This window comes from Lampetra fluviatilis, chromosome 32 (genome assembly GCF_964198595.1).
Source record: "Lampetra fluviatilis chromosome 32, kcLamFluv1.1, whole genome shotgun sequence".
Lineage (NCBI taxonomy): Eukaryota > Metazoa > Chordata > Hyperoartia > Petromyzontiformes > Petromyzontidae > Lampetra > Lampetra fluviatilis.
In genome coordinates this window covers 2,065,109-2,078,422 of record NC_136306.1, presented here as the reverse complement: position 1 = coordinate 2,078,422, position 13,314 = coordinate 2,065,109, and the positions used below count along the sequence as shown (strand labels likewise).

Here is a 13,314-nt window from a genome sequence, read left to right as displayed (position 1 = left end):
TACACTATCCTAAAAATACAGCACCATATTTTAACACTAAAGCAGTCACTGACTCGCAACAACTTGCAATCATAAGTGACAGAGTTAATTTCTGGTAAAATCAATGAAAATTGGGTATGCCGATAGCATAAAAACGAGATGTGATAGAGCAAATCTGAGATCAGATTTGGAATCAGCACCCTGAAATTAGTCTAAAATAGCTGCAAAAGTCCAGGCCAGAATTTTTTTTTTTGTTGACCAGTGTAGTCCAACAAATTCAGCTCTTCGTGTTTTACCGTCAAAAATTAATAACAAAAAAAATTAAAGAAAAACTCAGGAGGGTTATCTGCCCAGCGTGGATGAGCGAGCGTTTGACAGATCGCTTTCTCGAGCGTGGTGGTTGCTGTTATCAGGCTGCTCTTGCAGTTGGATGGAGAAGCCTCGGCCATGGGTCGAGACATCATTATTATTATTTTTATAAGCTCGGAGTGATAGCCATCAGGACATTTTATTGAAACAGTGTTCATGTGCAGAATACAGCAAGGGTTACGAGGAGGAGGAGGATAATGATGCCAACTGACAAATCAGATTCACATGCAAAGTATCGTTTTACGTGTCGTTTAAATGCATATTTCCCTGAACTCCTGACAGAATTGCACTCCATTTGGTACGAAAATAATAACGTTTAGTTTTATACGTAGCGTCTTCGTTCATCCAAATTGCATCTCACAATCGCTGAGGAACCGCACACAAGCTAGAAGGCAGCTAGGCAGTGAGCCCGAGACCACAATTGGCCAAAACTCCGCAGTCCTCTATGTATTTGGACATTTCCATCGTCAGCTACATTAGGGTGAAAGTGACTTTAATAATAATGATCATTTATTAAATTCACATCAACCTTGGGTAGAGAGATGATAATTCAAATTACCTTTTTTATGGACTCTCTCACTTGCTTCCTGAATATACACAACGCATTCAAGCCTATTGAGGAGTGTGAGATGAAACCGGACACCTCCACACCCAAGCGAAGGGAGTTTCGCAACGTTTGTGCGATCCACCTACCCTCTCAATGGATCGATCGCAGTCTTGCGCCTCCACCGCCCAACTGGATGTATATAACTCACAACCAGCAATGTACCAGCCTTGCAAGGTTGAGAGTTCCAGCTTTCCAGATTGGCAATGTTATCTTTCGTTATGATTCGCGCATATTTAAGTCTCGAGATATATAAATGTAGAAGGGAGTAGTGGAGAGCACGCTTTGACTGGTTGCCGTTTGTACTTGAACTGGAAAAACATAGCTCTGGCAGCAGCAGCAGCAGCAGGGAGAGGAGTGATTTTTCGAAAGAACGAGAATGATGACGGAATTATAAACGGAGCACACAATCCATACCACTCGTGCAATCACTGCTCACGTAATTTGACTTTTAGTTGATGTTGAGTGAGGATGCTGTTGGTGCTGATGCTGCTGCTGAGGTGTAATGGCCCGCACGCTGCCGTTGCAATCTCGATTCAAATTGATCTTCCGGCGCGACAGTTGATATGATGGTGCAAGTTTTTTTTATATTTTAAATACCCCCCCACGCCACCACACACCCAGCAGTATTAATGGATCCACCATCATAGCAGGTCGTGCCTGGTGGAGCAAAGTGCGGGTGGCATTGTGTTTTAGTAATGAGAAGCCATGCGCTGAAAACCCGGTGACCAGAGTTTCACTCCCGGCCATGAGTGTGGTTCATGCAGACTTGATGCTTTGCAAGAGGTATCTATTTGGTAATTGGACATCTGAACGCCTGTTTTATTGCCAGAAAGGGTAAAACCTATTCTTCTTTTTTTATATTGGAAAAAAGGTCCCGAAGATAATATTTACATCGTCCGTTACGTTACGTTGAGAAGTCACTTTGAAGAGAATTAACATTTAATGGGTATGGATATGATCATTCAAATTACCTTTTTTGAAATTCACAGGCAAAATATTTTTACTTACACTGCAGTAACGAAACGAGATTACTTTTGTTAATTAAAACGCCAGCATGAAATATTTATTTCTGTGAAGATCAGCTTTATTTTTTATTTATTAATTATTGAGCATCCTAGCCATTTGCTGTCAGGTGCTGTTAAACACAATCTTAATTTAGGAAGGTTTATAAACCTTATAGTCTGAGGAACGCAGAGGTAGAATATAGCAGATGTTGCAACTACAGAAGGATGTGTATTTCAATGCACTTCTAAATCACTGGATACAAGATTGATGCCGACTGCCTAATGGGATGCTGACTGCATTACCACGCTACCCAGGCACATTTAATTGATTTTTTTTTGTTCCAGTGCTGCCAAAATATCCCATCGCTCTTACAGTGCACAATATGATTGTTTAAAAGGACCTTACAGTGGTTGTTTTCGATTCCATTTTCTCAAGTTGTAAGTCGTGACGGAACTTATTCATCACATCCTTTCCGAGTTTTCTCCACAATACTGTCAGTGGGAAAATGAACTATTTTGGTTGCGTAATATTTTTGTAAATGCACGTTCCTTTTGAAATGGTGGTCTGTTGAATGATACATTGTTGACAATTATTTAACATTATTTTGTTCGTGCTCATATTTCCATTTTTATAAATTACATAACATTTTGCAATTAGCACAACTTGAAAGTGATAAGAATTAATTATCCACAGAGGGACACTATAATACAAAAATAATGTTAACTTTAATACATTTTGTACTCGTCCAACTGGATCACTACCAACAGGCACAATGACATGTCAATATTTATTTTAACAAGATATCACTCTCTAGAGTAGACCATAATGTGCTGGTGTTTGCTGTGGTTTATACCATCCGCCTGGTTTAAAGTCTTTAGATGATGATGTCGAGGGTGATGGTGAGTATGATAGTGCTGACCAGGGGCGGTTTCTTCATTCGGGCGATTGGGCGACGCACCACCAATGTCATTCAACCACAGAGTCACGCGAGCCGTCACTTTGCCTCTGGATATAGTCCAATCAGCGTCATGCTACGTTCTGTGGAGTACCGCCTTTTTTTGGGCGATTTCCCTCCAGCTGAGAATCGCCCCGAGTGGTCCCATAGACTTACATTCAAAGATGTTTTTTTTCGAACGGGGGCGCTGCAATGCATTCTCTATGGCTTCCGGGAGGGCTCGCCCTAACGTGCTTACGTCATCATACGTGCTTGCGTCATCATACGTAAGCACGTTTCACCCAACAATATTATTTGTCGCCACCTAGTGGAATCTTTAATAAAATAAACTTGAGTGGTTTGTTTTAATAGTGAGTATAGAAACAAACAAGATGTATTGTAAGAGTCACTTTATTTTTCATTAATATTAAAGAAGTGAAGTTGCCTTTACATGCTTAAGCTGTTAATTTATCCATTGCATGGGTGGACCTTATCCTTATCAATCATCCAGACATTTGCCCCCTGAGAGATTTTGCAGGAGCCGCCACTGGTGCTGACAATTAAAGAACAGTGATAACGCTCGTATCCTTGTACGGGATACATTGCACAACTATCAAGGAAACGTTGAGATTTCAATACGGTTTACTCAACTCGTATGTTATTGTTTGATAAGCAAGAGCTTTTGTGTCAAAATGGGCGTATTTATTTCAGATAAGTCTTGACGTTGCAACGGTTATTTCACCAATCTTGTCACGTGACCATTGTAAAGATTGCCCAAACTGCAAAGAGGTTTGAACGATTACGAGTATCAACCAACCTGATCGGGACATTTGATTTCATAGCATCACTTTGGAACGTGGTCATCCCGCGAGGCCCTAATCGGTGTGAAATGGTGGTCCAGAAGATGTATATTTGAAATAGATTCATTTTAAAGTAATTTTCATCCATGCCCTATTCTCAGTGGTTATGTTCAATTCATACGCACACTCTGCGAATTAAAACATTTGTATATTTTTACAAACGGTATAAATCGAAAGAACGCGCGCAAAACGCACGCGTCGTCACATCCCATGCGGCGAGGGATCCACAGCTGGGCTCTTCTTAAGGCGTAAACAATGACCGCGTGCGCCGTGCACAGTTTCACGAACCGAGGTTCGCCCGCACGCACGCACGCGCAAGCACGCCACGCGCCGTCACCGCTCACGCCCGTGTCCCGTGTGCGCGCGTGTACGCCGGCAGAACCACGAGTTCGTGGACGAGAAGGTGTTTGAGGACAACTGCCTGGAGGGATCCGTGGGACACCGCACGCCCAGCCGCAGCCCGTCGCTCTCCTCCCACATGCACAGCCTCACGGGCACGTGCTGCTCCCGCCGGGGGAACAAAAAGGCCTTCCGTCTGCCCAACTCCAACATCTCGGGCAGCGGCGTCGGCAGCGCGCAGGAGCTCAACACCATCCAGATCCGCTCGCTGGAGCGAGCCACGCATTTGCCCAACAGGTGAGGGTGCCGCTTAGAGGATTGGCCAATTGGCCAGGGGGTGGGGGGGGGTGGTAGAGATGCCCGCTCGGACGTAGGGAAACGAACGTCTGAGCGCAAACCACGGGGCGCGAGCTTCGCCAGCGAGGCGTTAAATCTGACGCTCCCGCCCAGGGAGTTTGTTTAAGTGCAATAATTAACGGTGATTAAATCTGGTGCCACGTGTAATTCACATAATTCCCTCGGCGGTATCCGTTTATAGCCGAAACTAAAACAAAATCTGCTTAGTAGATTGAGTACCACTGTTTTTGCTCGGTGTTCGTCAAACGGTTTAGCTAAGCATTTCACACTACGTTCATATTTTTGCCTTGAATTCCTAACATCAACAACAATAATAAGAACTTGTTTGCTGAAGTGGAAGAGAAAAAAAATAGTGCTGTGGTTGACCCACCTGATGATGATTGCTTGTGTTGCAATCGAAACGTCGTGATTTAATTTATTTTATTTTATACCTACGTGACTTTACCGAAAGAACCAAAGAGTATGGATCCCTGCAGTAACGAAAACTTCAAATCTAGATTAAAAATAATAAGAGTTACAACTTCTACAGCGTCTTCCATAAAATCTCAAGATGCTTTACATCAATGGCCTTTGGGCCATTTGGGTAAAAAGTGGCTGAGTTAAAACAGCAAAGACCTTCTGAAAGAAATACCTTCTTAGGCTGGGACTTGAAGATTCTCAACTGAGCCGGATTCCCTGGACAGACTTCGCCAGAGTGGTCTAGCTTTGGGGGTGGCTTAATGAAGACATCAAGAGAACACATACCTTAGCCACCATGGTGGTGACATGCTATCTCCCTTGCCTGTCATGAAGGAAGCCGTGGGTTCGATCCCGACCCTGACACCTGCATATTTTCAGTTTGCATGTTCTCCCCGTGGTCGCGTGTATTTCCCTCTGGGTCCCCCAGTTTTTCCCTCCACATTTAGAAACATGCGTTTAGAGTATTTGGCTACTGTTTTAAATTTCCACGTGGTAAGCCACTTCGTTGAGTTATCATTTGTGGCCAGGTTGCTTCTGATAAAGAGCTGTATAGCTCAGTGGGCCTTACCTGGTAAAATAACAAATATATTTTATCGTGTTTATATGTTTATCAAAGATGTGGTTATGCCTCATGCTTAATAATATCGGCACAGAGCACTGTTAATATTCCCAAACGAAAACCTTGCCCAAGCGAGGGATTAATTGAACATAATTAGAAAAAGTGAGCCAACATTTTTCAGCCTGAACCTTTGTTTCATGCCTGTAAGGTTGCTTTTCAGCTGTCTATCTTAATGTGCCTATCACGTGTTAGCCAGCAGTGTCAACACACAAACTATGCCAAGCAGGCACAATTATATTGTATAAAATCATGGCCAATGTTAATCAGTCCAGATTATTATTTTTTATTTAAAATAAAGCACAATTAATCGTGATTTGAGGGTAATATTTTGAATTTAAATTGTTATTTTTTACGTATCAATTCGTGGGCTGTCAGAACATCCTGTCCACAATTTTTTGGTGAAAAAAAATAGACAAAATTGCTCAATTATGTGTCACAGTTGCTGTGACGCATAAGTGGAAACTGCTATTCTGCCAAACATGAATTATGAGGTTTCTCGTAGCATAAATGTGATGTAATGTTTGAGAGAAGCTACCGTGGCGTCATGGGTAGCACACTGGACTTGCAATCCATAAATCGACAATTTGATCTGGCACGGCAGTTGAATGAAATGGGAAAGTCTCTAAAATCCACCACCTCTCTCCACCCAGCAGTAGTAATGGGTTCACCTACAGTTAGTTGGTCAACAGGTCATGTGTGGTGGGGTAAAGTGTGCGTACTCCCATCTCCTCTTCCAAGAGCCTCTGGCCAGTGTGGAAGAGTAGGCCAAATACCATTTAGAGGGGGCTCTATAAAGCTCACTCTCGTGGAAGCCCTTTCACCAGCAAGGGTGAAGAGCAAGGTGTTATCGGTCTGCACGTTCACCATTGAACTTGTTCATGGAGCAATAATAGGACATCACGACCCAGACCCTGAAAGTGGTGGAAATTCCACATTTCCACGTAGGTATGCAATATATCATGAAACTGTCAATTACCCTCGGAGTGTATCATTTTTTCCCCATGGCCAAATGGTGAATGCCATTCCCATTGAGGGAGTTCACAACGCTTTAATAGCCACCGCTGTGAGGCATCGCGGGAGGGCACTGACAATTGTAAAAAAAAGGGGTCACGAACACTTTGATAATATTTTCAAGAATGGGACATTATGTTTCAGTGGCATGACAAAAACATTGTCATGGCGGGCCGATTTATTTTATGAAAGAACCTGGTATGCAGGGCTAGATAATACTGTAAACAGTATTCATTATAAGCTATCCATAGATATATTTATCAGGAAAATGTTAGAATTATTCCTGAATGTCCAAGGACATAGGTACATCAGTCGATGTAAAGTGCGCAAGTTAAAAAATTATAATGTGTGTGTGTGCATATATACAGCATAGTGGGGAGCGGAAGTGTAGCGGTTAGCACGCTGCGCTACAAACCCGGCTACCCAAGTTCGATTCCCGCTCACAGCCAATATCGGTGACGATTATTTGAACTGGTCCTGGGCCTCCACTAGGTCGACTCAGTCTCAAATGAGTACCTGGTGCGGTGTGTAAACATCGCCACTAGAGAGACAAAGGCGGCCGGGCATGGTGTTGGCCACCCACCCCCTCATGTGCCGTGCCAGCCTTCATAGGCGCTCGCTAACAGTGCTTGCCCCAATAGTCTGTTAAGGCTACATCGGGGGATCTTTGTCTAGGGGAGCATTGGCACAGTGGTTCACACACCCCAAGCTCTGAGTTTGAATCCCTAGCCATGGCTGAAATCAGTGATGAGCGACATCTGAACCGGGCCAGGGGACCCCCTCTGCTTTCACCAACGCGCGTTGGCCAGCGTAGCCACTGCGGTCGAACAACCCCGTGACCGATTTGGCATTGGGAGGCCTTCATTGAGCAGTGGGTTTTAAGAATGGGCTGAAATTATTTTGTATTGTTATTCTTATTCAGGCATATAGGCATTAGAAATGGGAGACTATTAAAATAGAATAAAACAGAGGCGTAAGTGTGGCAACATGGTGAGGTGCCAGCTACTACAGTCAAAGTATTATACTGGTAGGAACCTCCTGGTTACACCAGCCCACAGGGGATTATTGTGTCCGTCCGTCCGTCGTGCATCCAAAAATGGGAGCGGTGGGGCTGGGTGGAGAGGGGAGGGTGAGGAGGGGCTGGGTGGGGAGGGTGGGGAGGGGTTGGGTGGGGAGGGGCTGGGTGGGGATGGTGGGGCTGGGTGATGGTTGGGAGCGGTGGGGCTGGGTGGGGAGGGGAGGGGCTGGTCACCCCGTGGTGCCCTTATAAAACTCAACGTTTAACCTACTCACGCCGGCTTGTGCCTGCTCTCACAGTCGGCCATATTTGTGTAATACACCACTCCGCCGTTGACCCTGGCCATTGACTGAGCAACCCAACGTTCCTACCAGCTCCCTCCGCAGGAATGTGTTTCGGTGGTGTGATAGCCAAGTGATAAATGTTCCTAATGCTTGAGTTTTCTGGAATGTTTCCAAATTCACTGAATGTGGACGCGTTTTGGACCAGTGCGTAAGCAACTTCTCTTGAGTTGAGAACCATCAGAAGCGATATCCCTGATGTTTCAACCTGTGAGCACAAAGTTTAGCCTCAACATTAAACCCTTCATTGTAGTCAATACAATCAATTACTTGGAAGGGCATCCTTTACCAAAGGTTACTAAGGGATATTTTATCGCATTGAATCATTTCAGCATAGTTTAATTGATTCACACATCAAAAATTTTCAAATATCTAAGCCCTCTTATGGCATGGGCTGAGAACTATTATTGTGTGATTATTATTTTGGCATGTCAATATAGAAATGGAGATCGTTGAAAATTTCAACCCTTACAGGAAAAGTGTTAAAGGTGATGTATCTATTTGGGAGTTTTGCTCGTGCTTGAAATTTTCATTCATATTTCAGAATATAATGAAAGTGAATTAAAGACCATGGCTGTGAATATGTTAAGGGTCCTTGAGTTTAGATTCCAAAGGATTACATGCCAGATGTGGAAACCTGCCCGCTAATGTTTATCATCAATATTTAACCTTCATTTAAATCGGTCAATAAAATCTATTTACTTGTAAGGTCATCCTATACCAGAGGTTACAAAGGGCGATATTATCACATTGCACAATCTCGGATTAGTTTCGTTTCACATCAAAATATTGAAAAATCTATCAGGAAAATGTTGTAAATAAATTAATAATTTCATAATGGTTATATGTATTACCATATATCAATAGCCTCCGATATCTGTAAAAAAAAAACAGATCCTACAATGACTTCAGATCTGTCTTAAATATATGAACATTATTCAAATGCTTCAGACTAATAACGAGGGCATTGCCAAACAAGCCACAGAAACCTCATGGCAATTGAAAACAAAATCTCGAGCTTTCAGGACGTTATTCCCACTGGCACTATCAGGGGGCAAGTTTCATAACCGTTGAAACCAAACACTGCAAACACATTAGTACAGCAGTGGAGCCATCGTTCCATGGGTATCACACTCCACTATGACCTATAACTTCAGTGGAAATCTAACAGCTAAACCGGTTCTGAGACCACCTCTCCTTCCCCCCTCACTAATCTGCACACATCAGCGTGGTGAAGTATGGTCAAACAACGCCAATGGCCGACAAGGCATGTGGAGGCGTTCAACCAGCAGTGGGTTCACATATCTGTACGTTATAATATTTGTATTGCTTCAATTCAGTACTTCAAAAGTCGATGTGGCTGGATGGGTTGGGTGGCTAATGCCCATGTCAGTGCACTGAACTGGTGAGTCAATGATCTCAGAGTAATCACCAGTGACTGCACAAAAAGGAAATCAAATTACATTTGCTTTATTTATTTCGGTTATCGCATTTTAGTGCGGAGGGATTTTTAAAAAAAATTAGTTTGACTACCAAGCGATGAACACTCTTTACAGGACAGATTAAAATGACAATTGTGCCACTGAGTTGCGGGTAAGGGGCCCATTAACGTGGCTTAGGAAGAATTCTGATATCATTTTCTAAGGTCCATTCTCTTGACATGAGCACTGCCCACTGTGAAAGATAACGGTGCAGTCCTGCAATATCTGCTCGCACAACTGCTGACAGAAGGCTCTCTCATAATATAGGTTTTTGGGTCAGATCGCGTTATTTATAAATGTGTCGTAACCCTCCACCACCCGACACAGCCAAACAGTAAAAAATGTGTCACGTTTTTCAAAGGACAAAATAATTCACTTCCCTCTTCACTACATTTTGGTCGACTTTTTCCACAATGTATGTTTTACTCCGTACGTAGCCAACGGTGTTAATCGGAGATGCGGGAGGACAGTAACCCCTCCACTTTATCTCACCGCACACGACCTGCTGGTCGCCTGTTGATGTCCCCCAATAACACTGCTGAGCACACACAGGTGGGGTGGGAGGGGACTTTAAAAACCTGCCCATCGATTGACTTGCCATGCTGGGAGATCGAAGCAGTGACCTCTTAGTGCGAGCTAACCATTACAACCGTGGGAGCATCCTCTTTGATCGATGAGTGCGGAGCCTTGTAATAATTTTTTTCGTGATAAAAACATGCGACATTTGACACGGTTTGCTAAGAGGGAGGGAGGGAGGGACGCGAAGTGAACTCCTCTGCCTTCACCTGTCCGCAGGCGCGAGAGTCTCAACGCCAAGCTGGAGGAGACGGCCAAGCTCAACTGCGACCCGTCTCACATGACGACGGCAATCATCAGCATCCCCACGCCGACCACCACGCCCGAAGGAGAGAACCGGCCCCCATCCCCCGGCGCTACCCACCACCTCTCCAGCCAGGCCAGCCCCAGCGTCATCAAAATCTCCGCCTTGTGAGGCCACCGATACATAAAGTCGTTCATTTTTCGGGTGGTTTGATTTATTTTTTTTGGTTGCCTTGCGATGGGCCCTGGAGGAGGAGGAGGAGGAGGCAGAGTGGCGAGGAAGAGGAGGAGGGTGGATGGGAGGAGGAGGCGGAGGAGGGGAGCTGGAAGCCCCGCGGTGCTCCAGCACGATGGAGAGGGGAGGCCACAGGCGGGTTTTACTGTGCGGAGGGGCCGCGAGCAAGAGCCGACGGGAGGAAGAGGAGGACTCCCGTTCGCAAGCACGGAGACGGTGCCGGGAGCAGAACTACTGTGGCGGGAGGCTCCGTGGGGGTCTGCACACAGAGAGGAGAAGAGAGTTTCGGTCTGGTTACGGTTTTTTTTGCTGCTGCTGCTGCCGATGCTGTCTCCAGACTGTGTCCGAGAATGGAATATTTATTTAATTTTACGCAGAGAGCACGTGGAAGTAAATATATATTAGCTGTTTATATTAAGCTTCACGGAATTTTAGTCTTGAGTTTCACAATGTGAATACAATGGAATGAGGCTAGTTTCTCAAGTTTCTTACTGTGTGTGCGCGCGCACAGCTCCCGTGCACCTGTATATTCAGTCATCTGTGCATTTTGTTAGTTTCGTCGTATGCATGACCACTCGTCCGTGCACATTTGAAAGAGGCGCGTTTCTCTCTGAGTGTTTGGAATTCGGTGCAATTCAGGTTTCACTGTTGGAAGGGTTTGAGGAATCGAAACAGTTTTGTGTATATTACACAGATAATGGCCAGCTTTATGCATGTCATCATCAGGACGTTTTGTTGGTAAGCAAGAAAGATTTCTATCAGGTACTGCAAAGTTACAGTTACTGTTTTATTTTGATAAAATTTTACCTTTATCCTTGCACATTCTTTGTTCGTGTGTACATTAAGGGAATTGATTGCGGAGGAATTTTTCAGACTTTTCAAGATTGCACCGAAACAACATTTTCACGAGCGGAGGTTTGAGAATGTTGTGTTTTGGGTTTATGATGATGATGATTATTATTTTGAGATGAACACAAACCCAGCTCGGCTTCCTTCATGGTAAGCAAATGGCTTCAGCAAGAATTGCTGTTCGAAAATGTGACATCTTTCAACCATCGTATAATATAAACAAGTGGTGGTTCTCACACCCATGACAATGTTACAAGACATCTTAGTTTTTAATAGTCCAGCCTTGTGTATTTATAACGGATAATGGAAATGCTGTAATTCTATGGACAACACGTATTCAGACACATGCATGGCTTCAAAAAAGAAATGCTCCAGTGTTATCTTTCCTAGGTAGTAACTTTGTGTTAGTACCATAACCCCCTAACCTTTTACATGTGTTGTTGATGCCAAATATGTTTAAAAAAAATAAAATGTATTTAAAAAAACAGGCATTTTTTTCCATACGGTAGTGCTGCATAGAGTTTAAATGCTTCATTGCAGCATAGCTATTAAAAGTACGGAGGTTAGGTAGAACAGACACCTGTAAAACACGTGCTTGGATTTAATGAAGTTTGGCCACATTATCACTGCAGCGGTTTTGCTGTGACCTGATCAGAAGGGAACCCCACACGGGGCTGATGGTGGATTCACTGAATACAGGGTAGTGGTATAATACATTCGCATATATGTATATGTTCATGCTGACTTCGGACCAGACACTTCCAAATCACTTTGTTGTTGGAGGTTTATGCAATAATAAAAAAAAATCAATAAGTTTAAAAAAATGAAAACATAAAAAAAACACAAAGCCAGCAGTTTCCGATCACACGCAAGCGTCTAACGGCAGTGGGTTTCTTACCGCAAAAGTTGTTTTTTGAAAGGGAGTGTACAAACGGTTTAGGGCCTTCTGATTTTGAAATGGAATGTACGGTGCATTGCGTTGCGTGGACTAACGCTTTATTGTCGTCGTGAACTTATTTTATCTGTCTACTTGTCTGCTTCGGGTTTCGGAGGTCGTGAAAGTGGCGTGCTGAAGTGACTCGCTTTGGGGATGGTTTGAGAAGGAAAGAGACAACTGTAAGTCCGTACAAAAGAAATGTTTTGCCTGGCTATTTGTTCTTACAGGACCGGGACGTTACATATCTTCTCTAGTTTTTGATGTGTGAACCTCTAGAATTGCCGTTAGCACATTTGGTGAAATAAACCAACAGACAGCTACTTGCATCGTTCACTGTGTTAGGTCTCACACATGTCTGCGTTGTTATACGTTCTACTTTATTCCAATTGGTTTTGTAAAGATGCACAAATCTGTTATAAAATCGCTTGTGCAACACTGAGCAAATAAAATGAATCTTTGCATGCTTAATATGCATTAAGTGCAATGTATCTAACGCTCATGTCCATCACCATATAGAGTAGATCCTTATTTTTGCGCTCTCTTTGAAAGAAGTTTAATATATCGGTCAACATCCATTCTCTTTCTCTGTTAAATAAACTAGTTTTAAGTGGATATGCGCAAGAGAAAACAGTTCAATAAAATTTGTGAATTCATTTAATTGCGCTTCTGATGAGAATCGTTAAGGTTTTGCTGTGTATTTCCTCCCAAACGCGAGGTCTTAACGTGCAATCTGAACGCAATCTATTCCCCCTCGTGCAGATGGAACGATTGTTTTTTTCTCATGCTCCACCAGAATTAACTTCATATGATTTGAATGTGGTGTGCATATGACTGCCAAACTATGTAGTAAAGCTACTGCTTCGAGACTTCAAACATTGTGTGAGCTACGTCTTGCATCTGAGCACCGGAATATCTGTGAATCTGTATCAAAAGGGCGAGAGTCTCCTTTGAGATGGCGTGCACATTGCAATTGTTCTTTTGTTGGCAGTCCAAATGAGCTCGTGGTAGGGTAAAGCCAAGGAACATTGCCAAGCGTGGGTTTATACACAGATAACACTGGTCAACAACAACAAAATTCTGGCCTGGACTTTTGCA

At 43.5% G+C, this 13,314-nt stretch overlaps 1 protein-coding gene across 3 annotated transcripts in view; it reads left to right on the top strand.

Moving 5' to 3' along the window:
* Nucleotides 1–12,758, top strand: part of KCND1 (potassium voltage-gated channel subfamily D member 1) — a 482,697-nt gene extending 469,939 nt beyond the window's left edge. For all 3 annotated transcript variants that reach the window (XM_078871246.1, XM_078871247.1, XM_078871245.1), the window contains 2 exons: nucleotides 4,134–4,390; nucleotides 10,175–12,758. In XM_078871246.1, coding sequence (XP_078727372.1) covers nucleotides 4,134–4,390; nucleotides 10,175–10,370 — 453 coding nt within the window. In that variant the 3' untranslated portion in view covers nucleotides 10,371–12,758. The remainder of the gene's footprint in view (nucleotides 1–4,133; nucleotides 4,391–10,174) is intronic.
* The last annotated feature ends 556 nt before the right edge of the window (nucleotides 12,759–13,314 follow it).